We start from the raw sequence: 27,223 nt of genomic DNA, 5'->3' as shown, positions 1-27,223 counted from the left end.
AGCGCCTATTCATCTGGTGTGTCCCTGTGCACGGACGCCTCAGGAATCTAGATGGAGGTGAGTTTGGAGAACGAGGAGGGTGCTTGCTAACCAGACTCCACCTGCAGTTGCTGTGTGTCCCCAGCCAGGCCATCGCCAGGAGTACTCCTCACTGGGCGCTGGTCCTCTCTGGCCGATCCCCATCTGCCTTCCTGGCGGAAGTACTAGGGAAGATGAGTTCAGCTCATTTCCCCTGGGGTCATACACCATGTGACTTTTCTCAACAAGCTATCAAGACACACCCTAAAGGACCATCTCATTGATCAGTAATTTATACAAGCTCAAGCACCCTGCCCGAAGCACTTCCAGTGTGCCCGGACCTTGAATTGGAAGGAGCCCAGTATAAGACGTGGAGGTTGAACTTCTGTCCCCCAGCTTTGGAAGGAAGAGTAGAAACATGCCCCCTAGGGCAGAAGACACACTCTTGTACAGACATATGCCTGGTCACACATTTATGTATTTTAAATGGACTGGTACGATTTATATACCACCTGTGTTTAAAAAACTATTTAAGGCTGCTTTATAAAAATTCACAGAACACAATAAAATGCAATTTTTATTTTTTTTAAAGTGGGTTTAAAAATCAGCACAAAGGGAATATGAGGGCAGGAAAGATAAGATGAAGCCAGGCGTAAAATCAGCACAGGAAGCACCTGCTGTGAGAAAGACAAGTAGTTCTATTTGCCCGCAGAACATAAATGAAGGAGTTTCTGACCTTGGATTCAAATGAAGGCCATAGATGGATGGAGAAGGCTCAGCTCTAGAGCAGGTGTTTGCCTGGGTGTGTCCCTGCCAAATGAGTCCAAGCAAGGTGATTTCTGGAAAATACGGGAAGGAGTTAGAATGGCATTCTTGACGTGTCGTGAGGGAATCATCAGAGCTGCACGGAGTCCACTCCCAGCCAATGCGGGGAGTCCCTCGCGGTGCCCTGAAATCTGTGTCCCTGTGACTCTGATGAAGCCACAGATAGAGGGTTAAGCTTCACAGGCGCGTCCTGCTCAAATTTGGGAGGTTGTGTGTGTTTGTGTGTGTGTTGGGTGTGGAGCTGCTATTCGCCAGATAATTTTGTGATAGCCTGAAAAATGGCCCCCAAAGATATCTGGGCCAAAGATACAGTCTCTGGAACTTGTAAATGTTACCTTATTCGGAGAAAAATGCTTTGTGGATGTAGTTAAGGATCTTGAGATGACCAGATCATCCTGAATTACCCGGGTGGGTCCTAAATGCTATCACAAATGTCCTTGTAAGAGAGAGGCAGAGGGGAAGGTTTGACTCACGGAAGCGGAGGTGATGTGAAGATGGAGGAGAGATTGGAGTGATGTGCCCAGGAGCCAGGACCTGGCAGCAGGCACCAAAACCCGCAAGAGGGAGGGAACGGATCCTCCCTTAGAGCCTCTGGAGGGAGGGTAGTCCTGTCCACACCTCGGTTTTGGCCCAGTGAAACTGACTCTGGACTTCCTTCCTCCAGAATTGCGAGAGAATACATTTGTTGTCTTAAGCCGCAAGCTTGTGGTAATGGGTACAGCAACCGCAGGAAACTGGCACAGATTTCTGGGCACCCTTGTGTTCCTCCCGCTTAGCTGTTTATCTCTGTTGCGACAGGACAGCATCATTTAACCTGTCGGCCAAATACACTGTGCCCCCCCCCCACCCCTTTCAAAATACCCAGGATACATTTCCCAGTGGGCTCTTAGAGGCAACTTCTAGGGTTATCATGAGGGGTAAGTGAGTTAACGATTACAAAGCCCCTAAAATAGTGCCTGGTGCAAAGTAAATAGTATATATAAACTCTTGTTAAATAGGAATGAATAAATATAATCCTGTTTGGGTACTGAGGTTCTTGCTTTTGCAGCGTATTTCCTCTACTGGCTTAGCCAGAGAACAGTTTAATTTAGTCTTGGGTTACTAACTTTCCCTTCAGAATGAGTCGCCAGCTTTGTAAATAAGGTTATATCAGAAAGGTACAACACAACTCTTAAGGATCGCAGCAATTCTGAGGAAAGAATACAATAAAACGCTCATTTTCTTCTACAGCTTCTTCCTTGGAGACAGAGGACTAATATTTAATCTGGTTCTAGTCATCTGAGTTCCCTATTTATTTAAAACTCTGTTGTTCTCTATTCCTAACTGTATTTGAAGAACATTATCCTTTTTCTTAACAAGGTTAAGAATGACTGCAGTACCCCCCATTAGACTAGGGGTGGAGACTAATATAGATCCAGGGATCCACCCTTAGGCTAGGTAGTAGTGACCAAGATAGACCCAGCGATCCACCCTTAGACTAGGTAGTAGTGACCAAGATAGACTCAGGGATCCACCATTAGACTAGGTAGTAGTGACCAAGATAGACCCAGGGATCCACCATTAGACTAGGTAGTAGTGACCAAGATAGACCCAGAGAGCTCCCATTAAACTAGGTAGTGGAGACCAAGATAGACCCAGGGATCCACCCTTAGACTAAGTAGTAGTGACCAAGATAGACCCAGGGATCTACCATTAGACTAGGGGTGGAGACTAATATAGACCCAGGGATCCCATTAGACTAGGAGTGGAGACCAGGTTTTAGGCCCAGTTCTATCACTATATGCTTATGTGACCATGAGCATATCCCTGAACCATTCTAAGCTTCAGTTTCTTCATATAAGACTGATTTTAAACATATCTTCAGCTTTTCTGTTTGCCTTGTTTTGTTGTAAATACCTAAAAATACGCTTTCTTTGGCTCTCATGTACACCATGATGTTTTCTTCCCGATTTAGTTCGAAGGCTTCAAACACTCTGACAGAAAATCTTCCAACAGAAGACCACTTGTCCGTTTTCTTTGTGCCTTATTCATCTATACTGTGCTCTCATAAACTGAGTATTTTTTCTCCTGGTTCTTGGCTGTGTTGAAAACTCAAGAGTCAGCAGTGGGCTGTGTAGCCACTGTGACGGTAACTGATCCGTGATTTTAAGGTAGCTTTTCAAGGTTGGCTTGGGTGCATATGCTTTTTCAATAAAAGTGTGGATATCTAAAAGTAATTTTTCTTCAAGAGAATTTTCATATAAATGCCTTCTTTGTTGTCGTCAGACCACGTTTCAGTGACTGGGGGAGAGGGACGGCTTGGAAGACATAGACGTCATTCTAAGGCACCAAGCATCACCACTACCTCATCTTCCCAGCATAATTGAAAATTCTGCCATCTCAGGAATCACGGGGCAAAATTTTAACAACTGTAAAACCTAGGTGGCGGATAGGTGTGTTTTCACTGTACAGTTCTTTCAACGTTTTTGTATCTTTGAAATGTTTCGTAAAACATGTTGAAAAAGTAGGGCCACTGATAGCACAGAGATAAGATGAACTCCTGTGCTGGGCAGTGGGGCGCGGCCTGGGCGGCGGGAGAACTGGCCACCTCACAGTGACTTGGAAGGCAGCCTCTCTCCCTCGTTCCTGGAGTCTTGCCCTTCCTTTTCTCACCCCAGCGAGTGATGTGATGGATAGGCTGAGTGGAGTCAAGGTCAGGGCTGATCTGATGGGTTTCCCCCGCAGCCCTTACCACACATCCTGCAGCGCGTAGCTACCTACCGCTCACGGACACCTCGCCGACACCCCGGCAAGGGATTTCTAACACTTGCTTCGTTTTGAAAGATTAACGAATACCTTTATGGTGATCAAGACAGCCTGGGACTGTATTGAGTACGAATTTATAAATGGGTGATGTGTGTCTCTTTATTTATCGGAGTCAAAGATTTGAAAAGATATGACCAGTGTATTTTTTTTTTTTTTTGGCATTTTGTTTTCCTAATATTTGTTTTCGAATTGATTTTTTTCCTTTGGTTGTATGCCTTTGAACCATGTTTTCTCCCCCCCTCCTTAACATTTACAGGCTCCATCTGGTGGTCAACGGTCCTCTCCAGCCTACGGCTATTCTGTGATGTTATCCCAGTGGGTTTTGTCCTGTTTTTTTTTACTTTGGAGTCTTCTTTTTAACTATCTGTGTTGGTTTCATCATCCTCGGGATAAATTACAGCTCACGAGGCCCTTCATAATCCGACCTTTACGTGTCTTCCTAGTGTCCTTTGTAAAACGCCCACTGCCCACATCCCACCCAGTTGGACTGTTCGCTTTCGGCCCCTGCCTGTGCACGTTAGCACTCTGCTGTCTAGGAATGTACGTGCACCGGTATCCTCTCTACCAGGGGTATTGGAAAGTGCGTGTCCTTTCCCCCTCCCCTAGGAAGACCTTCTCGACTTCTGAGACTGGAACAGGTGTTCCCACCCTGCCTTTCCCGAGTACCCTATACTCACCCCTTTATAACACTTATGACACTGTACTGCAATCACCTACTCCTGTTTCTAATCCATCACTACTCAGTAAATGTCAAGAGGGCCGTGTCTTTTTTACCACTGTATCCATAGTGTCTGACCCAAATAGAGTAGGTGCTCAGTAAATACCTGTTGAATGAATAAGTAAATAATGAATGAAAGAACAAACGAATGAAGCAGGGAGAGAGAAGAGAGGTGATATTTATTTATTTAATAACAGCTCTATTGAGATATAATTCACTTCTGTTAAGTGGACACTTCAGTTGTTTTTAGTTATTTATTTTTGGATCAGCTGATTTTAAAGAGGAACTTAGTTACAGGGGAAGATACTGAGTTAAATATTCACAAAAGCTCAGTTTATTGTGACTGCCTTGAGAGAAAAGCGTTTCTCTTGTAAGAACACAAAATATTATTTTAACAACATTTAAATTAAAAAGATATAAATATGTCAAAGGAATGAACAAAGATCTTTTCTTACGTGTGACTCATGAATTCATCTTCCTTCAATTCAGATGCGTACCTGAACCATCTATAATGGACACATCTTCACTTGTTGCCTGCATTAGTTCTTTGTGTTTGTGTGAGTGTCTGTGTGTGTGTCCGTACGTGGTTTAGTTGTTTCCTACATGTAGGGGTGGGGTGGTAGGGTTAGGAGTCCCCAACGCCATAACCCTTGCTTTCTTTTTCAGGAAGTGTATCCAAATCTTTGCTTCATTTTACACAACAGTAACGAGAAGCTTGGTTTGTATTTTACGCCTTCTATTTTACAGACGCAGCTGGTCATGCCCCAGAGAGTAAAAAGAAGGAAACTATGGATGATAAAGGAAGTATTCAGAGTGGCACATTCTGCTGAAAATCAAATCAACAGATACTTACTAGGGCAGGCCCTGTACTATGGGGGACACAGTTACCACAGACATGGCCTCTCCCGGCACCCAAGCAGACTGGGGGAGACAAGCATAAAACATGAGACAACTTAAAGGACGTTAAAGACAGGTGACCTGCTCCTAACCAGAAGCTGTCATGGGTAGCCTGACAGGTGAAGCGCTAGCAGAAGGAGGGGACAGGTGTTCAGCACTGGGAGGGTCTCAGGAGCTCCGGCAGCATGACTGTGCCGAGCTGGGCACCGGGAGGTCTACGGAGGGAGTGAGCACAACAGACTGGAATGGGGGGAAGGTCTTCGTTCCACGGAGAAGCAAAGGTGACTGACCTGGTTAGGCGGAGGAGAGGCCCCTCCGGGTCCTGGGGAGGGCGTGACATCTTTGGGGATGAGGAGGGTGTAGTAGAGAACGTGGGCAGGAGCACGCCCGCAGAGGAGAAGTTAGCACTAGAGCGCAGAGAACACTAAAAGGTGTTTCTCAGGAGGAGACCAGAAGCTCCTGTCCACAACAGGAAAGGATGAAAAATTCAGAGACACACCAGGAGTCGTGCTCTGTGAAGATGGGTTGAAGGTGGGCGAGGCTGTTATAAACTTTGAAGCAGGAGACCAGGAGGCTTGGGCTGAGGTCTGAGTGACAAGATGAGAAGCCATCAGGAAGGTTCTGATTCCATGGGGACGGGCGGGCGGGGTACTGAGTTCGATTTCAGAGGTAATGGCCACACCGTCCTGGCAGTATCTCGGAGGCAGTGGAAGGGCATGAGTGACCTGGCAGAGGCGGAGGGCTAGAGGTATCAGATCTGGAAAGATCTGGAAGCAAGCTGCACTAAGAGATGGGTCAAGGCGTGTGGAAGCTGAGCGTCTGCACGGCAGGAGAGAGAAGCGGGGGGCTGAGGACGGAAGCCGGGCACAGACAGGGAAGTCGGTGACAGAAAGGGCCCGGGCGGCCTGTGTCAGAAGCCAGCCGCTTCCAGAGCAGAGCCGGGGCGGGAAGGAGCCTGACAGAGCTGGCGGCTGGCTGCCTTCTGATCTCAGGAGACTAGGGAGGAAGTATGTTTTGCAAAGAGGAAAGGCAGTGGAGAGAGGGGCTCAGGGCAGCTGCTCGCAAGTGAAGAGCTGCACGCGTCTGTTGGCAGAGGGGAAAGAGCCAGCATAGACGAGAGAGGATGATGAGGCAGCAGTGTGTGAGGGTGTGGAGAGGAAGAGGGTGAGCTGAGCGGGCAGGGAGGGAGGCCGAGGTACCAGGAGAGGCGGAGAAGGTCTGCGGGAAGAGGACGCGCGCGCCGACAGCTGCCTCGGCTTAAGCCGCCTGCCCCCTCCTGCCCTGTGCTTCCCTCGCCAGCTGCCCTGCCTTCAAGTCGCCCCGTCCTGCCTCAAGGCAGACTGCAGCTGTGGTCCCGACCCCTGAGGGTGACCAGAGGCAGGAGGACACCTGCAGGGTGGAAAACGCCCGGCGGGGGGCGGGCGGGGGGTGGAAAGCTGAGCTTAACTCCGAGGTGGGATGGAGGGAAGGAGGAAAGAAGGCAGACGCCCAAACAAGTTCTGGAACAGAGACGGACACTCAAGGAGTTGGTAAGTCTCAATTCTCAGCAAAGTGACAGCAGACACGGAAGTGAGGAGCGCGGGAAGACTTCAGAACAACTGCTCTAAGGCCGGTGTGTGTGTGTGTGTGTGTGGTGTGTGTGGTGTGCGTGTGGTGTGTGTGTGTGTGGTGTGTGTGTGTGGTGTGTGTGTGGGGGTGTGTGTGTGTGTGGTGTGTGTGTGGGGGTGTGTTGTGTGGTGTGTGTGTGGTTGTGTGTGTGTGTGTGGTGTGTGTGTGTGGTGTGTGTGTGTGTGTGGCGTGTGTGTGTGTGTTTGGGTCCCTAGAGGTGCCCTCGAGACAGGAGCAGCCACCCAGCCGTGCTCTGTGCAGACACAGGGACCGCCTGCCAGGCTTCACAGAGGAAACGGGTGGTGAACTCACCCCAAGAGCTCTAACGGGGGCGCTGACAGAAGGGCAGGAAGCTGGCTCGTTTCCAGGGACTAACAGAGGATAAGGCAACAGCTGCCTCTAGGTTCCAGGCACAGTTAAAAGAGAGGCAAGGGAGGTGAGAAGTAGAGGAAAGTGAGAGGTTTAGGGAAGAGAGGTACAAAAGGCAGCAAAGGCAGGGGTGATGGGAGGGAGGGAGTGGAACGGTTGGAAAGGGCAGGAGACGGCTGTTGGCGGGACAGATTTCAGAGTCCGAGGTCTTAGTAGGACTGCATTGGAGGGAAGGTGTTACAGAACTGTGAGAGCAGGGCCCCAGAAGCAACAAAAACATAGCTATTGATGTCACTGTGGATGACAAAAGAACTAGAGTGCAGGACCCTGAAGACCCCGAGGGAGATGGAGGTGACCTCGAGGCACCCGGGTGCCGGGGGGCGGGTGATGTATTCTGCGACGACATCTGTCTAATTTGAGGAAGACACCTGTCTGCGTGCATGAACACTGAGAGATGCTCTGTACCTCTTCAAAAGTCTTGAGATTTATAGATGGCACAGTCACTTCCAAGAGCCCGTGCCATCCTCTGGAAGAAGTAGACCATGGCGCTCTCCACCAGTAAGCCACTCAAGATGGCCAAAAAGGAGAGCTTGCGGTTGACGTTTAGGGTCACTGAAAAAGAGAAAGCAATTGATAAGTTCTTAAGAGTTTAATTAAATGATACCAGCATGTAAATTATGTGGTAGTGTGAATGGAGTTGTTTTGTAAAGCTGTTTTTAGAAAATCTCTATTTGTTCTTATTAATCTAGGCTGTTACTTTTCCATCTGCAAACCTTCTGAGAGAACCAAAGCATCTGCTTATAACAAAAACACTGAGCTTCTCCTGCTCACATCAAGACACGGATTCCCGTGAATATTAAACAGGAAAATGAAAGATTCTAAGGTTATAAAGAGAGTAACAGAAAAAAATTGATACTCTTGGTTTTATAGTTTACAAGATGATAAATGTTATAAGAAGTATCAGATAATAGGTTCATTTAAAATAGCACTTCTCACAATGTGTGGGAAAAAGGAAGACACACGGGGCTGCTTACCCTTTCCTTGATATACTAACAACTGTCCTGAGCTGGGAGGCAGGCTGGCACCCTACCCCGGCTTGACAACTGCCGGCCATGTAACCTTGGACAAGTCACCACGAGTCATAAAGTGGAGATAACAATGGCTGCCCTACAGACCCCATGGGATAGATATAATGCATAAAGAAGGCATCTTGAAAACTAAAGAGTACCATGTGGTTGAACTGAACAAACACCGAACACGTGCTATATGTAAGGCACTATAGAAATGTTAGGCATTGTGATTATTCTACGAAAAATTCCAGCGTTTAACAGGTTATATAAAAACTACTCTATAGAAACAAGACTTAAAGCCTTCAGATGGGTTGAAAGCTGAGGAAACAATAAGCCATAAACATACCTCTAATTGCCTGAAAATTTGACGTAAGGACAAATACTTTAATGAGTCTGAGGCACAGGGGTGTGTAGTCATGTTCCCAAATGACAGCTGGGATCAGCAAGAGTTTTCCGTAGCTAGATAATAACAACGCTTTCAGCAGCAAAGCGAAGTTGAGGGCTTTTTTCGCTGTTATGGGTCGTTCTACCCACAGGAAAGTAAAAATGCCAGTAAAATAGGCAGTTTGTTCTAAGGAGGGAATGAAGGATAAAGATATGAATGTCCCAATCCAACCCAGAGCCCCCTAAAAACAAATAAACCACAATTTCCAAAATACAGCCTATCAGCTGACCACAAAAGAAATGCTTTATCAAGATCATATTTTCTTTTTTGTCCCCTTTTCTTCTTCTTCTTTTTTTTTTTTTAAATAAACCCGTGTCTCTTGTGTGAAATCCTGCTAGTATGATTTCAGAAACATATTTCAATAATTCTTTCATGAAATACTTCATCATCCTCTGAAGAAAAAGTAACTCCATGAGAAGTGTAATCGTCAACATTCTGAAGTTCCTTTTAGGAAGTAAGGTTCTGTTGAAACAGCTTTAGTCCTAGAGATCTTCACAGAAAGGACAGCAGAATGGACGCTTTTAAATCTGAAAGATGGGACCCATCCTAGGAAGGACATAGGAAGATGTTTTTCATTGTTCATTCTTCTACTATTTTATTGAGTGCCTATTAGCCATAAGATTTTGAATACTCTGTTACCTAAATTTAAAACTTCCCTTACTCATTTTAACAAACGTTTTGAGTGTAATTCCATATCCTTCCAGAAAGCATTCAGAGACAGAGTCCAGACTAGAAGAAGCAAAATAGTTCCCCTGGTGTCCCACAGTCAGAATACAGCACAATCTGTTCTGTTCCCATCAACTAGGAATTTAACATTTCTTTTAACTGCATTATTCTTTTCATTAAGATTGTTAGTGCTCTGATTACCCAGCTGCATACATTTTGAATGGTCTGTCCCTAATTCTATCCTCTCTTATAAGCTGTTATTTAGGTTTCTGCAGGATCAGGTTTTTCTGGAACACATGTATCACATTACAGGAGAAACAACTGTATTCTTTCTAAAATGTTTTATAACTGAATCTAGCCAAAATAAAGAGGTTCCAAATATAGGTGATTAGGATCGATAAACATAATTTAGGATGGTTAGCCCACATGAAATTTGATATATTCTTCAGGAGACACACTATCTCAAAATGACTGAAGGGCTTGTCAACTGCAAGGATCTGTTCAAACAGGCAGATCATATAGCCTGGGTTTTGGACCAATAATAATAATAATAATAATAATAATAATAATAATAATAATAATAATAAAGAACTCCCTAACAACAAGAACCATCTAACGATGGTAGGTTGTCTCCTGTCACTGGGGATACTCAAACCCTCTTGCAGGAATCTAGAGAGAAGCGTTTCTTGCACTGGACCGAAGGGCTGACTAGGTCACCCTCCATAGCTTGCTAGCTTAGAACTTGGGAGACTTAGGGAACTGCACCTGCCCTTGGGCTCTGCACAGTCTTTCACAAGGCAGGTGTTGGAGAGCCCCTAGTACTTAAGGCGTTCGTGATCAGGCGGGTTCAGTAGGAGCGGCAGTGGAGAAAACGGGAGACAGGGCACCAGGAGACCTTCCCCTGGCTCTGCGCTGACAGTAACCTGCGGGGGGACTTAGGGTAAACCATCTGCCCTTCCTGTTCCTGTGCTTCCACAACTGCAGATAGGGAAGGAGCCCCAATCGACCCACCGAAGAGGATGGTTGTGAAAACTGAGTTGATAATACCGTAAAAACAGTGTTTAAGTTGTAAAATACTGTATTTGTGTAAAATATTCTTTATAAGTTGTTTTAGGGATTTGAAACCTAACTAGGGGTTAGATTAAGACACATAAAAAAGTTTCGTAACAGTAGAAAAAAATTTCTGATCAAGTGTCAAAATAGCCACTATAGAGTCGGTGCTACAGAAATTCCAAACTATTTGAAAACAAGCCTGGTTTGTTTTTTAGAAATTATGGACATAAAGCAGTTTATCTATAGCAATTCTAAGAGGCTTTGCTTTAAAGCTTAAAATTATATTAGGTTCTGGTTCTTGGTTTAGGTGATGTGTTCAAGGATGTTTTTAATATTATTACGTACATTTGGGAATTCTCAGCATATAGATGAATTTTAAAACCCCTGGGACTGGATGAATTTTAAAACCACTGGGCCGAGGGAGTAAGGGCAGATTGAGAAGAAAAAGGGACAAAAGAGGACACACAGCCCAGAAATATGACATTGGAGTGGGCTGGAGACAATATTACTAAAATAATATTTCAGTATAATAGAAGATTTTAGAAACAGAAAAGCATGTAAACCAGTAAGTAATAAAATAGTCACAGAAATTAATTCAACTGAATTCTGACCTAAGTCACAAATGCAAATTCTGAAGCAAAGCCATTTCAGAACTTAAAGAATTTGGGGGAGTAGCCCTTTCCCTGCATGCAGTCAGGTAAATAACAAGTTTCCCCCATTAAATACATTGCATTAGTACAATGCAGTTAGTATAATACATTGAATAATGCCTGGCAATTATCAATCTGTTTTAATAAAGATGAGATTCAGGCAATCTTCAGATTGGATAATCAGAACTTATATTGAAGAATTTTACTAAAAATACTGTGTCTCAAAATACTTTATGAAACACTCTGATCTGATAAGCATAATTATTTCCATGCCATATGTGTGGTAACAAAAAGTAAGAAAGCAGGTGATTTATACAAACTCACCTAGCAGATTAGTGGTACAGCTGAAAATTTAGTCTCAAGTCTTCTGACTAGCTCCTCTTTACCAATGATTAAGACCACATACCTTAATTTTAAAATCAAAATGTTAGGTCAACTAAGAATAGAAAGCATGGCTTCTTCCTACCTAGAGAAGCAACTGCAAACATTCTATAGAAATCCCACTCTTTAGCATATCTGATAAAGTCGTCAGGATCAACGCTCCGGCTCGAATCTTGAAGCTGCCACCATCTCAGGTACGCTTCACAAAGCAAACAAAACACGCAGAGTTTTCCGTGCATCTGGTAGTCAAAAAGACATTGCCATTCAATCAGGTAAAGAAACAACTGTACTTAACACCAATAGGCACAGACAGAGCTAACTTCTATGGTTTTTGAAGAATGTCCCACCTAGTAGCTTGTCAAACTCTGAACTGCCCAATTAAATGCCAATTGTATTCAGTCTGTAACCAGTAGTTCTTAATCAGCAATGTTCAGCAGAAGCATCACATGGGGAGAGTTTTCGAAACACAAATGTCTACGCCCCAGTCCTCATTCAGAATCTGTGGAAGTAAATCCTAGGCATGCATATTTTGAAACAGTTCCAGGCAGAGGGTGAATTTTTTTTTTTAACATCTTTATTGGAGTATAATTGCTTTACAATGGTGTGTTAGTTTCTGCTTTATAACAAAGTGAATCAGCTATACATATACATATATCCCCATATCTCCTCCCTCTTGCGTCTCCCTCCCACCCTCCCTATCCCACCCCTCTAGGTGGTCACAAAGCACAGAGCTGATCTCCCTGTGCTATGCGGCTGCTTCCCCCTAGCTAGCTATTTTACATTTGGTAGTGCATATATGTCCATGCCACTCTCTCAGTTCGTCCCAGCTTACCCTTCCCCCTCCCCGTGTCCTCAAGTCCATTCTCTATGTCTGCGTCTTTATTCCTGTCCTGCCCCTAGGTTCTTCAGAACCTTTTTTTTTTTTAGATTCCATATATGTGTTAGCATACGGTATTTATCTCTTTCTGACTTACTTCACTCTGTATGACAGACTCTAGGTCCATCCACCTCACTACAAATAACTCAATTTTGTTTCTTTTTACGGCTGAGTAATATTCCATTGTATATATGTGCCACATCTTCTTTATCCATTCATCTGTCGATGGGCATTTAGGTTGCTTCCATGACCTGGCTATTGTAAATAGTGCTGCAATGAACATTGGGGTGCATGTGTCTTTTTGAATTATGGTTTTCTCAGGGTATATGCCCAGTAGTGGGATTGCTGGGTTGTATGGTAGTTCTATTTTTAGTTTATTGAGGAACCTCCATACTGTTCTCCATAGTGGCTGTATCAATTTACATTCCCACCAACAGTGCAAGAGGGTTCTCTTTTCTCCACACCCAGAGGGTGAATTCTAATGTGCACCCCTGGTTAAGAATCACTGCTTTAAATAGTAGTTCACCCTTCATTATATTTTCAACATTCGTCTGATACATGGAATCCAGCAAGAATTTATGGGACTCGGGAGAGATGGAAGCAGCAATAAGAGGATAGATTTAACCTGAAGATTTCATGATTCCTCCGAAGAAACGATTAGTCTGAACATGAATTTCTTAAAAAGTGCCCCTAGGTTGGATGAGTATAAATGAAAATGGTGAAAGCAATTAAAAGCTGGAAGTTTTCAAGAGGCTGAAATTTTGGCAAAAACAGAAAATACTAGGCAACAAGAAGTGGCTTTGTTCTATATATTTCTCCCATGGGTTGACGTTTATCATTCATTTATCATTTATTTATCTCCCATGGGTTGACATTTATCATTTATTTATCTCCCATGGGTTGACATTTATCGATATAAAGTGGGGAAGAGAAAGTGTGTGTGCAAACTCCATGTGGTCCAGGGACAAGCGCGGGTGGGAGGTCCTGAGGCTCCTCCAGCTGGCGCACTGGTGCTCCTGGCTGCACTCTGGAACTGCCCAGGGAGTTTTAGAAATACTCTTTCCTGGATGCCATCCCCAAAGATTCGGATATAACTGGTTCTGGGTGAGGCCTCGGCTTGGAAGAATGAACTGCCGTCCCCTCCGTCTCCCCCCAGGTGATTCTCATGTGTAGCAAGGTTTGAGACTCAGTTATATTACTAATATAAACACTGCCTGGGTTGTTTAACTTGGGGGAGGAGGCACAGGGAAAATAAATTGCACTGTTACTGTCCCCGTCAGCCCAAAATTAGGGGTGCCAGATCTGGCAAAGAAAAATACAGGACACCCAGTTAAATACGCATTTTAGATAAACGACAAATACTTTGTTTGTGTATGTATGTTCCATGCAATACTTAGGACATATGCTAACAAATTATTTATTGTTTATCTGACTTCCAAGTTTAATTGGGTGTCCTGTATTTTATTTGTCAACCCTAGCCAAACTATTAAAAGAGTTCACAAGTCAGTACATTAAATGTATATTTCAAAAAAAAAAAAAAAAATCCAACTTCATATATTAGGACTTTTCTGATTTTTCACCTCATGTGTTCCCTGAACAGCAGAGTATAACATGTAATAAGTGATGTTTTTAAATCTTTTTCTTTCAATGTTTGCTTACTTCTTTTAGGTATAATTCTCTCCCTACCAGGTTATATTTCATTTTATTCTGTTCAAAATTATTGATGTCTGTTTCAAAAGGTAACCTACTAAAAGGCAATCCAGATTATGGTTTGTCAACTTCCTGCTAGTGACCATATTCTTAAATATACACTAAACATTGTACACTTTTTTAAAAAGCAGTGCCTGCTGTTTCTAGAAATTTCCAGACATTGTTGAGATAAAAGACCCACTCTTGTTAGAATTTCTTTGTTTAAATAATATTCTTTAATTCTGTTCAAAATTGTTGAGATTATTATTTAAAAATGCAAAATCATCGAGTAAAATTAGAAAAGAAAAAAATTATAACAACTTACATTTATTTTGGTATTGAAAAGAATATGCCTGTAGGCCTGGGCTCTGCATAAAATAGCATTAATCAAGATGATAACAGGATCGTACTCGATATATTTGTCTACAGGTTTCTGGCAGGATTTCTGAAATAATGCAAGATAATATTAGAATAAACATATTCATACATTCTGAAATCTTACAGGATTTCAAAACAGCAGAGTCTATTTTGGATTTGTATGGCAATAAGGCTGTATCGGCATTTATTTAAATAAACTTCCATTCAGATACAAAATGTTCATCTGCATAAGACCTGGTTTCAGAAATGACTAAATATAATCTTCTAGGCTAAAAATATTAATCTTTTGATCTCATATTGAAGAAGACCCAAAAGATATTTGATTTAAAGACTGATTTTAGGCAGGAAAGTATCTCAGAACACGCAACTTTCAATTTGTAGGAATTATTATAAAATAAGTAAGTTTATAATGTACTTTCATTGCCTGTTGGCTAGGTGGCCCACAACTTTGTGGTTCTTGAAACATGATTTGGAGAAAAGGGTTCAGAAAAGTAACCCTGCACCCAGAGCTTCTGAGAGCTCCAGGCAGGTAGGAATCCTCGGGTGGCACATACCAAGAGAAGCCTGTCTTTCTCTCCATGGAGAACATGGCAAGAAAATGGTCCTTCTCTGCCATAGTAGACACTGGAGAACGCTGGCTGTATGTAAGGAACGGGGTTGTGCTGCCTGGCTCTGAGTTGCCCAAATCAAGGCTCCCTGGCCTCTCAGCCATTCCTATTAAAGGGCTTTTTTTTTTTTTTTTTTTTTTTGGACACACGTGATTACAATGTTATGAAATCCCAATACCATCAGAACATATAAAACGCAGGTATAGGAGAACAAGCTCATTAGAAATGACACTTGAAAGAGTATTAGCTACAAAGTTGCATCAAGGCTCCTATTCACTGCATAAACTAATGGCTACAATTCAAACACAAAACATTTTGAAACTTTGAGGGGATAAAATAGAAATAGAAGAAGTGATGGATATGCAAACATACTAGGATGGCCTTTTAATTATATCAAAGTGCTAGAAGAAAAATGGAGTGCATTGAAGAATATGAACCCTGCACTCCCAATGTCATGAAGAGTTAGATTCATTTCCAATTTAAAGTTTCTCCACTTCACTCATGTCATTACAAGAAGTGTGCATGTTTGTCTAGTCATCAGGTGAACCAATGAAGGGAGATGTGCTATTACTCCAAATTTAAATCCACCGAATAGATCTGAGGCTTAAGAGGTTAGGCTTTTTAGCTGAGCAAAGAGTAAGCCAGTATCTAAACAGAAGCCACAGAATCAGAAATTCTATATACATGACAGAGCTGTTTTCTAGAACCTCTCCCTGTGCTACTCATGTGGAGAACATTTCCTCTCTTCATACAAATGAGAATGGAAGACCAGAGATGCTACTTCACTTTAAAATGAAACTGCAGACTGGTCAGGGATCCTCTCTCTGTCCTTTAAAAGTTCCCTAAAACCCATCTTCTGACAGCATCACAAGTCTAAGACGGGATTTGGACATTTTTTTAGAAGGAGGTCGGCAGAAACCAGCAGCAGGAGACACAGCAGCGTAGTTACTCCTTTTGCAATCATTTGTCTGACATATGTGTTTGGAGTGCCTATTACACTCGTAACAGCTCTCTTTCCTTAGCCATGTCTATGGACCAGGCACTTCCACAGTGCTAGATATTTTCCTTGAGCCATAAGCTCTACCCTCAAGGACCTTACAGTTTAGAAGGGGAAGTCAAATAAACATGCTACTGTTAGTGCTACAATGGAATGACCACAGGGTGACATGAACCCAAACAGAAGAGGCAGCTGCTGGTATCATGGGACATGTTATGTGCTAAGCCCATCTTCCCTTCCCAACATGCTGAGTATTTTAGAAACACTGAGAATTCATTAAAGTCTGCTGGTTCCCTCCCTATCAGTTTAGGCCAAATTTTTTCCTTGTTCTGCTTCTGTTATTTGCTTTTTCCTCGAGTGCTTCCTTCACCTTGAATGTAATGAGTCAAACCACACACACACACAAAACAAACAAATGTGGTAAAACATCCGATTGGGAGATAGCTAAATGTAGTAGAAATGTTTTCTTATTCTGGCAAAATTGTTCTATTCCACATCATTTATTACTTAATAGACAAGTCTCCTGAAAGAGAAAGTTGTCCTCTAAGAAATCCCTACAGCATAGGGACCATGCACACCCTGGGAACTCAAATACTGCTTCCATTTAACATTTTAACATGCATATGGCTTAGTTCCATTTTAACATGGATATGGCTTAGTTTCTGCTGCTATGTTCTCTAATTCTATAATGAATCACATCTCTTTCAAAATATAAATTGGCCATTTTTTTTTCATGAATATTCTTGCTGCTTCTTCCTTCCCATCATCTCCAGGACTATCCCCTTCCCCACTCATTCTCAGATTTTAGCTCCACAATAAGCAAACACATATCTGAGAAGTGGAACCTGTGAGGGCAGTGCTGTCTTATTCATCTTTGCACCCAGCACCCAGGGGTGAAAGCTGCATCTTGTTGTCCGAAACAGAACTAAAACTTGAGACAATCTCAAAGGAGTTTCATTTTGTTTGGTTACCATAATGGATTTAGCAAATATCTGAGCACTTAAAATAGGCCAGGCCCCTCAGGATATTAAAAGTACAATATCTTTAACATAACTATAATAAATTGTGAAGCGCTGAAGCAGAGAGAGTGACTAAAAGCAAGGGACATGCTTCCATCAGAAGAAAATTAGAGAAACACAGATAGGCAAGCTGGGAGGAATGGCAGGAAAAAGCAAGAAGAGCAAAGGGAAGGGAGATTAGAATGAAAAATACTGGTAGGAGATCAGGCTGAGTACACTGCTGACTCCAAATACAGCAGAGATCAAAGTACCTATAAGTTACCAGCTGTAACCACTTAGAAACTTTGTATATTTTTTCACAGCAAATAGCCTGATGTCTAAAAACTTTTTACTTTTCATCCCAGGACTTGGACAGTCTTTACAAAGCTAATTATTTTATGGTTTAATTTTCAGAGTCTGGCATCACATGAATGATTTTTCTGAGTAATGCAATCATGCATATCATTAAGCATTAGCATGATATAAACAAGGATACTACCTACTCTGTTTCATTAGGGAATGACTGTGTACAATAATCCATAATGTACAGTACCACCATTCAATATTCCAAATATTACTCTAAAATCTGTCTCCTGGGTGAGAAAGTGTGATGTCGGGGGGAAAAAAGTGGGGGAGAGTATAGCTGTTGACCTAAATAGCTATCCAATAATTATTTTCTCTTTACATAAGTAAAGGTATAGAGAAGCCAGCGTCTGATGATTTGAACAGGGATTTTGTTGTTGTTAGCCTAATGCCAATAATTTTTTAAAATACAGATTATATTACAAATCACTGCTAACTAAAATGAATAGGCATTTACTAGCTTTTCTTTGGACAAACTGTATTCACAGTTATGTGGCTGTCGTCTCTTAGATGGGCCATTTAATTGGACTAGTCCAAAGCCACTAAGTTTAGACCACACATAACTTACTGTTCTCTCATACCGGGATGGCCAAGGATATGATCATCTAAAAAACCTAGAAATGGTTCATTCATTCAACAAATATTTATTTAATACCTACTATGTGTCAGACACTGTCCTGGGTGGTCCAACTACATTAATGAATAAAATGTACACAATCTCTGTCCTTGTGTCGCTTACATTCCAGTGGGAGGAGACAGGCAATAAATAATAAAGTCAATTATATACAATATTAGAAGATGATAGGTACTATGGAGAAAGATAAGCAGGGAAGGGTGATAAGGTATACCAGCCTTGAAGGGGGGGGAAATCATCATTTTTAATAGGGTGGTCAGAGTAGGCCTCTCTATAAGATATTCGAGAAAAGTCCTTGAAGGAGGTGAGGGAATGAGCCACACAGATACCTGAGAGAAGACTGTTCCAGGCAGAGAATTTTTACTTCTTCATTTTTGGTTTTTATATCACCAACGTCTAGCATCGTGCTTTGTACATAATACTGTACATTCAAAAACCACAATGGATGAAGCTTGAAAAAGTATTCTAGGAGAGTTTACTATAGGTTATTAAGTGTAAAGATGGTAACATCTGTCTATCAAAGGGAGAATAAGAATGAAATAGCTTTGGCGTGAGCCCAAATGTCACCCTAATCCGATCTTTAAATTTCTACGCACAACACCTGCATCCATCTCCGTCCGAGGATTCGTTCGCCCGGGTCAGCAAACGTGACCGGTATGAGAAAAGCGCTGTAGGGTATGACTTCTCTACCACTATAGGTATTCATGCAAAGGTTCGACTGAGCAGGAACGGGAATGTCAAGCATCGAACTGAAGTCTGTATTAGAGGACCCTGAAACTCGTTGGTTTTTTATTTTTATCACCCTAAAAATCTGGTAAAGGTACCATGGTCTCTCACGGTTCCCAAACCTCGCTGCGCCATTTTTTCCCCAAGGACATCCCACACCTGACAACTCACACAGATGGTTATCTTCAGCACACCGTGGCTGTAGTCTCGATACAACTCCTTGGCCTCTTGGTTGCATTCGATGCACCTGTACTGGCAGGAGGCCGAGGCAGCAGCAGTAGTAGGAGTCACTGCCACCCCATCCGTCTTCCCCTTTCCAGCTGTCACCCCTTCGGTGTTCCCCTTGCCGGGCCGAAACCCACTCCTCCGCCCATCAGTGCCCATTTCCACGCAACTGCGGGCCAGAACTTCCGATTCAGTGGCGGGGAAGACGTCAGACGCCAGACCGGAAGCCTTGCGCCGCGCGGTGCTTACCGGGACTCGCAGTCCCAGCACCGAAAAGGGGATCGCAGGCTGGCTGAACTAGGACTACAACTCCCAGGAGGCATTGCCACTCTCCTTCTCCCGCCCCCTCGCCACGGCCCACCTGCCAGCCGCAGGTTCAGGCTGGGAGGCCGCAGAGCGCGGCGAGGGCCGCCGCACATGCGCCCTGAGGGAAGATGGCACCTGCCGGCTGCTGGTGCTGCGGCTGCTGGGGCGGCGCTGTGGCCGCCGCGGGTGCCGCCCGGCGAGTCTTGGTTCTGCTGCTGCTACTGGGGGTTCTATCCAACGGGCCGCGACCGGGCGCCCTAGCCACCGAGCACTACTCGCCGCTGTCCCTGCTCAAGCAGGAGCTGCAGCACCGGCAGCAGCAGGAGGCCCCGGCGGGCGGCGGCTGCAGCCCGCAGTCCGGGGACTGGGGGGACCAGTACTCTGCCGAGTGCGGCGGTGAGTGGCCGGCGGCGGCGGTGGGCGGGCGTCCGGGTTGCCGCGGAGCGCCGGCGCGGCGGGTCCGGGGGCTGCGGGCCCCGGGGCCGATGTGTGGGCAGCCCGGGCCTCGCCGGCACCGGCCGCGGCGTGTGCCCCTGGGGGAGCCGGCTCCGCGAAGTGTCACGCCGGGGCCGCTTCCCGCCGCTCACACCCACGCCGCTGCGCGCCCTCCTCCCGAGGCCGCCGTGGGGAGGGCGGTGAATAGTGAAAAGAGCTGACAGCATGCCCCCGAGGCCAGGGCGGCCTCTCTGCAGCCCTAGCAACTTTTGAGAGGGTGGAGGAGGAGATGGCAGGTGGCCCGGGGCAGCCCCAGTCCCTGCTCTGGCCCCCGCGGGTGCTGTGGGAGCGAGGGAGGGACTGACGGACAAAGAGGACCGGACCCGCGCCCGGAGCCGGGGTGTCTGGCCCATCTTAGGCCTGGAAGTCAGGTTTCCTGACCTCCCGATTGACGTATTGTATTAAACATAGCCTGTACAAATTTGATCCCTGGGAAGAAAGGAGGGAACAAAAGAGTAACGCCGTTTAATCTGTTCATTGACATCTTGCTCCCAGTTGTTTTAAGATTGACCTGTGATCTGTCAGGTGTCTCCCAGAGAGTCAAAAGGGCCCTGCGGGCCTGTGTATGTCAGAGCTGTGTGTGTGTTGGAAGTGGGCCAGTTCATTCATTAAGATTGGGCGCTATTGGCTTCAGTTTAAGGTCCTGAGCAGATTCCTCAGGGGCAAGGTAGATACGTACATTTTTCGTTTTGAAGGTCTGTAGTGTGTCTTTTTAATCCACTCCCTTGTCCTTTCCCTTTCCTCTTGCCCGTGAGTTCCCTTAAGGCTTGCTTTTGAAACGTCCGCGTCTACCTAACTCACTAGGAGCTTGCTGCTTGCTTTTATGGCCTGACAGCAGTCTAGTATTTGTGTACCTGGGGAGACAATAAGTGTTTTTTGGTTGAGATGAAATGTCGAGATTAGCACAGTCTGATTTCCTTTCAGCACAATCTGACTTCCTTGAGGATGTCTCGCTCGCCGAGGGCTATGTGACTTCTGTATTTGGAAGTAAGCCGTGGCTGGTAACAGCATGAATGACACGGCCGGCACTGCACAGTGGAGAGAGAATGGCTTTTACCTCTGTCACTTTCTGTGACTCTGAGCAGGTTAATTGCCTGTCTTTGCAGAATTGCCTCCTCTGTAAATTGAAGACACTGTTCCCTGACTCCAGGGTTTTATTTTCTTCACAAGGATGCTGTGAGGGAAATGGGAAATCGCGATCGTACACGTACGCAGGTGCCTGCTGCGTGCCCTGTGCTGTTGTAACAGCTTTAGGTTGGTTAGGCAATACTCTTAGCCTGTCAGAGCGCTGGTAACGACATCGTTGGATGCTAGCTCCTTTTCCCAGAGGAGAAAACTGAGGCACAGTGAAATCATCACTTTCCTGAGGGCCCACAGCTGGAAGGGGAGGAGCCCAGGTGGTCAGACTCCAGACGACATTTGTCTGAAACGCTCAGTGATTATAGTTAGGGAAAAAACATCTCTAATATTTACAAGCATATAGTAGGTAGCGTGTAAATCCTCCTTTCCTTTCCCTCCTATATTCACGTGTTGCTCACTGGGTAAAGGAGACCCAGATTCTAGGCGATGAAAGAGACAGATTATGAAATCAATTGATATTATTGATATCGGTGGTTCATTTCACTGTGTAGCACCAGGCTTACGCCAATGGTTAAGAGTCCTCGTCTGAGCCGCCTCTGACTTGTATTATGCTTTTCACCCAAATTATGATTAATGTAGGTTTTCAGAACCAGGGCGTTTGGAGGAATCCTGTTCAGCTTCCGTTCCCTCACATATGGAGACCATTACCTAATGTTCTCTGCTTGAGGATGAACGCTGTATTATGAAGCTTGAAGCATCATTTATTTAAATGTTTCAGTAACCCTCCGTGTAGTACTTATTTTCTTAGTTTAGAATTAAAAACGTGCTGTTGAAAATCGGTGACACGTCTTCCAGGCAACCTTCCCTGGGCTGACATGAGTGTCCCAGTAGCTGCCGACAGGTGCTGAAGTGGCTGCTGTCACCTCAGGAAATGATTCCCAGGGTCAACTGCTTATGCTACTTGGGTCTCCAGGTGTTCCCCTTAGCTTTGCTGGCTGCATCGTGTGACAAAAGCCGTCTCTTCTGTGGTAGAAACTCACCCACGTGTCTCTTATTTCTCCTTCCTTGTCCTAGACAGCCAGGTAGAAGCAAGTGAGACCCGCCTCAGCCCCTCTCTGTTCCAGGAAGAACAGCAATTCAGGATTCACAACGAGCCAGATTGTAGCCTGAGGGGCTCATGCTCTGCATCGGGAGCCCCCGTATGATCAGCATTAGGGTCTAAGCAAGTGCCAGGATCCAGAACCAATCAGTTATGCAGAATCAAGCCCCGCCCTCACCAGCTATTAATCACGTCACTGTCGCCGCTGGCTCATCCAGCGCAAGCCTCTCCGAATCAAGCCAGCCCCTGTTCAGAGGGCAGCCGCGGCTGCACGCCCACTTTGCAGAAGCCTTCCCCCTGCTTTGGGGTATAAATGACTGAGCTGATGCCTGCCTGGGTCTGCATCTGCACACCTTCAGGTGAGCTGGTATGTATTCTCTTAAGGCAGAACCTTCAGCGATTGTAGGGCCGAAGAGAACGGCTGGTGGGAGCTGTCGGGACAGCAAAATGGCAGCGGCCGGAATCCGGGCCCCAGGGAGCAGCCTCGGGGCCCAGCTGCCCAGACGACAAGCACGGGTGATCTCAGTGCCACGGACCTCAGCCCGGCTTTCCTGTCCCCCAGCCCCCCTTCAGCTTTTTCTCCTCTAGCACGTTTTTACATTTCGCTTTTTATTTGAAAAGCATGTGTAACCACAGACTTGTGATATTCTGTTTTCCCGTGGTGAAAATTACCTTGCTCTTTTAAAAACACGAACACTGTAATGTACATATTTTTCAAATAAAAGTAAATGTTCCCTCCCTTCCTTGTTATCTTTGCCCTGCTTGTAGTTTGGAACTGTGGGAAGCAATAAGGAACAGAAGTTTTGCCCTGATTCTTTCCCTCGGTTTTATCCTTGTCAAGACTGCGTCCTTATTTCACACAGTACTTGACACTGAAGTAGGTACTGTTTTTGTCTCCATTTTATGTAAGGGGAAACTGAAGCAAAGAGAAGTTAAGAATGGTCACACAGTAGAGAGTCGAGCCAGGATTTGAACCTGGCCTCCCGATCGTTTGTGAACTTCCCGTCAGTAATATTTGCAAAGTGTTAGTATAATTTCTTACTAATATAATTGATAAAGTCCTATGCCCTTAAGCTTTGTTTGTTGCAAGTTATAGTCTTAGCTAACTTGTCCTAGAATTTTATGTTTACATTATGTGCAAGGATGCTTCATTGAACTTAATACTTGAACCGTAGAGGGGACTGGATCTGTTCTTTTTTCTTTTAAGATTTATTTATTATTTATTTTTTTATTTTATTTACTTCGGCTGTGTCGGGTCTTAGTTGCAGCATGTGGGATCTTTGTCGAGGCATGTGGGATCTTTCATTGCGGTGTGTGGGCTCTTCATTCTGGTGCGTGGGCTTCTCTCTAGTTGCGGCGGCGTGTGGGTTTTCTCTTCTCTAGTTGTGGCACGCAGGCTCCAGGGCGCGTGGGCTCTGTAGTCTGCGACACGCAGGCTCTCTAGTTGAGGCACGCGGGCTCAGTAGTTGTGGCACACGGGCTTAGTTACCCCGCAGCATGTGGGATCTTAGTTCCCTGACCAGGGATCGCACCCGCGTCCCTTTCATTACAAGGCGGATTCTTTACTACTGGACCACGAGGGAAGTCTCTGGATCTGTTCTTTAACTGAAAACCTGTTTGTGTGCCTCCTAGATTCTACTCAGTGTTGTAGACCCTGGGGTTACAGCATGGTCGGCTGAGTTCCTCAGTGGAGCCTGTGTTCTGGTGGGGGAAGGAGCAGTGTGCCACAGGTCTGGTGATAAGCGCCTTTAGGAATAGAGTGGTGTGGGGATGCTTCTTTGAGAGGTGGCCTGGGAAGGCCTCTGCTAAGGTGACACGAGCAGAGACCCGGATGGAGTGAGGCTTGGAGAGAGAGCTTAGCCATATCTTAACTTGACCCCCCGATGTCACAGATCTGGTAAAGTAAGGTCTAGTTAAGTTGTAACTTGTCCACTGATTCAGGAATTCAGGATTTCTCCTCTGCTCTAACTACCAAAGCTAAGCTGCATCTTATTCCAATGCAGCATTCGTCTGTATTAAATATGTCTTTATGTGTTCTTTACAGATGGTCCACCTGTATTTTAGTTCAAACATATGCATTTCTAGTACTTGTTTCAAAAATACTTTTGTTTTCCTTATTTGAAAATGTATTAATAAGAACTGAATTTATGTGTTTTTCTTTTTTTTTTTTTTAACTGCCTTCTTGAGAGTTTTTTGTCTGCTCCTAGGTGAGGTAGTTTTGTACTTGATGTCTTCGTGGTCATTTTCATCTAACTGGTGACATTAGCACTATCCATGCTTAATGCCTCAGTCCAGTTCAATGATTAATTTGCAACCTGAAGTACTTTTCTTTAGTTTGTTGAAATTAACAATCCCAGATTTGAGTTTATTTCATTTTCCCACTGTTCTTTGTGGAGAAGTGTCTGTCCGATTTGGGAGCTTTAACTGTCAGAAAAACAAGGAAGTAGCTGTGAACCTAGCTCTGTGTTTTTGACAAAGTCAGTCAGACTTGAAGAGATTGTCAGTATTTATGGTCTCTCTCTTAACTGAGGAATTGGTTATTTAAATACATGAAATCGGTCTTATTGTTCACAGCCTTAAATTACTGCTGTGTCTTAGAGGTGGTAAGGAATCAATAGAGGGAAACATCTATAATGAGAGCTGTTTCCTCTTTTGCTCTGGCTGCGGGGAAGTTAAGAGCCAAGTTTTTTATGCTCAGTTACGGCAGCTGTGGTAACCCTTACTGTTAGTGTATTTGCTTGATCCTTTTTCCCCTTGGTCCTGATTTTCTGCGTTAGTTATCATACACAGTTTTGTGGCAGATCTCTTCTGATCTTTTCAAGGCATACACAGTAAATTTGACAGTGTAAAGGAGCTAGCTTATTTTGAGCACAGAGACTGAGGCACAGAGTGATGAAGAGATTCCTGTATTGTTACCTCAACCAGCCCAGATGACTGATCACTGGGAGGGTGAACAGCATTTTTCAGAAAGTCATCTGATTTAGGGGTGGCTCTTTGTCGTGAGAGCCCTAGGAAGCTGATAGCCCATGGTATTTGCATACTCGTTAGCTTCTTCCTGTAGATTATGTTGTCGTTAAGAATTACATTTACCTTTTACAAGTTTCTGTGCACTGGTAGATGTGTTCAGCTTTGGGTGACAGAGGTTAATTCTTTTCCCCTCTGGATGAGGGCAAAAGATATGTGGCCTGGGTTTTTAAACCTACCTACGTGGAGCATACTACAGGAAGTGGCAGAGTACTTTCTATATAAAAACTTTTCAAGGAGTCTCTTTTACAGCCTGTAGAGACAGCTTGGCTTCTTTGCACTCAATAGATACTTGCCTGACTGACCAACTTACAAAGCATCCCCTTTTCACAGTGTAGTGTTTTAAAGAGGTCATCTTATCTTTTTGTTTGGGCTTGTTATCTTTCAGATAGAATAAGTACAAAACTTATTCAAGTAACAGAATTTTAGTACTTTTCACTTCGGGTTAATGCTCTCCAACATTTTCCTTCTGCTGTCTTTTTTTATTTTTACTCTTTATTGAAATATGACATATGCAGAAAAATGTGTGCATCACAAGTGTAAAGCTCCATACATTTTCACAAACTGAGTAACGCGTGTAACCGGAAAGAAACCCAAATCAATAACTGCTATCTGTTTTTAAGCATGCTAATAAAGTCTTATTCTACGTCACCCTTGTTTCATCGGGAAATATTTGCTGTGGCTTCATTTCTGCCTCAGGAACCGGCACAGTGCATAGACTCTGCTCAGGCGCTGGCGTTCTTCACACAGGTACCTGGGGGTCCTGTGTCAGGTGGTCTGTCCTCCGCCTGGCACGGCTTCTGCACGAAAGACCAGTGGACTTCTCTTGTGACTTTTTCCTGCCTGTGTCTGGAGTGTTCTAAGTGACACTGTGTTTCCTTGTCTCTAACGGTTTCACATCACTGCCCAGATCTGCTTCAGCTTTCCCAGTAGAGCTCATGACGTCAGTGCGTGTGGGCTTATGCGAAAGGCTTCAGCGCTTCAGAGCGCGTGCCACCCTGAGCCTGCGATGCATTTTCAGCGCGCAGTGTATAGCCCCAGGCTAAGTGAGCAGCCTTTGCGGGTAAGGCCCGCTGCCCAGTATGCTGGCGGCGGCACCTGCCATCCTCTTCTGTTCCTGGATCGGCGCCCCGTAACTTGCTTCCATGCTTCTTTTTCCATTCTGTGCAGCTGACCAACTCCGTTTCTTTTGGTTTTATACATTCTTTACAAGTACTTTACTTTTATGTGAGTTAATACAGCTTCAGTCAGATTACATTCATGTTTTGCTAGAAAGCCGTTCTGTCTCTTTTAAGATGGCTTTTGCAGATCCTTGTTCTAGAGGACTAGTTATATGTTGACTTTATAATCTAATTCTCAGTGGCAGCCTCTATTTTCAAGTTGTTTTATAACTTACACATCTCAGGTACTGATGAATAGTATTTTATTAGAACAAAAGAAGCATATGAATTCTTCAGAGGAGAATTTTCCCTGTTATTACTTTTCCTGTTATTACATTCTAAAGGAAAAGTACCACCTGGGACCATCCAGCAAGGTAATCTACAATCTCCTTATTACTGAGCCGAACTTGAGTCTGCACGCCCACAGCACCGCAAAGCCAGTCTGCTGACACCGGGCTGTGGTGAAGGAAAGTTCAACGATTGTTTGCAGGGCACCAAGCCAGGAGGGCTGGCAGCTGATTCTCAAAAAGTCCAAACTCCCCGATGGCTTTCAGGGAAGGGTTTTAAAGGCAACGTTTGGGGTGAGAGTTGTAGCCTGTGGACTTTCTTCTGATTGGTTGGTGGTGAGGAAATAAGGTAATGTTTTGGGGATCTTAATCATCAAGCTTCTGGTTCCAACCAGTCTGGGATCTACAGGCTTGTGATCAGCAGGTAGTCGCTGCCCTCCACCTGGGTGGGGTCTTAGTTTCTGCAGAACAACTCCAAGATACGCATCAGATGTTTATCGTCCTTTAGGAGGAACTAGGACTTTTATCGCGGAACTATTGTTTAAGCTACCATTAACGTTTCTTGCTTGACTGCTTTTCCTTACTTTCTGCATTCTCTCACTTCCCTAATTGGTAACTGCTTGAGTCTGCTCTTTGGAACGCAGGAGACTAAAGCCTTTTTCCACAAACAAAAAACAGGTGACATGGAGGGGCTTTGGTACCCAGGAGGACCCCGCAGGGGTCAACCCTCCCCCCCCCCCCCCCGCAACCTTTTCTTTGATACTCCTCAATC

General features: G+C 44.6%; 2 protein-coding genes across 8 annotated transcripts in view; one reads left to right on the top strand and one right to left on the bottom strand.

The window, feature by feature from the left end:
- Nucleotides 1–4,534: 4,534 nt before the first annotated feature.
- Nucleotides 4,535–19,182, bottom strand: ARV1 (ARV1 homolog, fatty acid homeostasis modulator). Its single transcript, XM_059899943.1, has 5 exons — nucleotides 18,947–19,182; nucleotides 14,397–14,516; nucleotides 11,591–11,744; nucleotides 8,657–8,881; nucleotides 4,535–7,852 (listed from the first exon to the last, which is right to left on the bottom strand). The coding sequence occupies exons 1-5, from the start codon at nucleotides 19,157–19,159 to the stop codon at nucleotides 7,710–7,712; spliced, it is 855 nt and encodes a 284-aa protein (XP_059755926.1). The 5' UTR covers nucleotides 19,160–19,182; the 3' UTR covers nucleotides 4,535–7,709.
- A 179-nt stretch (nucleotides 19,183–19,361) lies between these two features.
- The window catches only part of TTC13 (tetratricopeptide repeat domain 13), a 69,123-nt gene continuing 61,261 nt past the window's right edge, over nucleotides 19,362–27,223 (top strand). For 5 of the 7 annotated variants that reach the window (XM_059900700.1, XM_059900699.1, XM_059900698.1 and 2 more), the window contains exon 1: nucleotides 19,362–19,702. In XM_059900700.1, coding sequence (XP_059756683.1) covers nucleotides 19,435–19,702 — 268 coding nt within the window. In that variant the 5' untranslated portion in view covers nucleotides 19,362–19,434. Of the gene's footprint in view, nucleotides 19,703–21,955; nucleotides 22,340–27,223 lie in introns of all 7 variants that reach the window. The other 2 variants (XM_059900702.1, XM_059900701.1) reach the window with 2 other exon arrangements.

This window comes from Balaenoptera ricei, chromosome 16 (genome assembly GCF_028023285.1).
Source record: "Balaenoptera ricei isolate mBalRic1 chromosome 16, mBalRic1.hap2, whole genome shotgun sequence".
Lineage (NCBI taxonomy): Eukaryota > Metazoa > Chordata > Mammalia > Artiodactyla > Balaenopteridae > Balaenoptera > Balaenoptera ricei.
This window is presented reverse-complemented; position numbering and strand designations above follow the sequence as displayed.

What these genes read in the sequence shown, in the direction of transcription:
- ARV1 (XM_059899943.1), bottom strand. Translation starts at nt 19,159, where the DNA reads ATGGGCACTGATGGGCGGAGGAGTGGGTTTCGGCCCGGCAAGGGGAAC. An exon ending in TGCTGAAGATAACCATCTGT is followed by an intron (nt 14,517 to 18,946) that starts GTGAGTTGTCAG and finishes GCATTATTTCAG; the next exon opens with AAATCCTGCCAGAAACCTGT. An exon ending in TTTTCAATACCAAAATAAAT is followed by an intron (nt 11,745 to 14,396) that starts GTAAGTTGTTAT and finishes TTTGACTACCAG; the next exon opens with ATGCACGGAAAACTCTGCGT.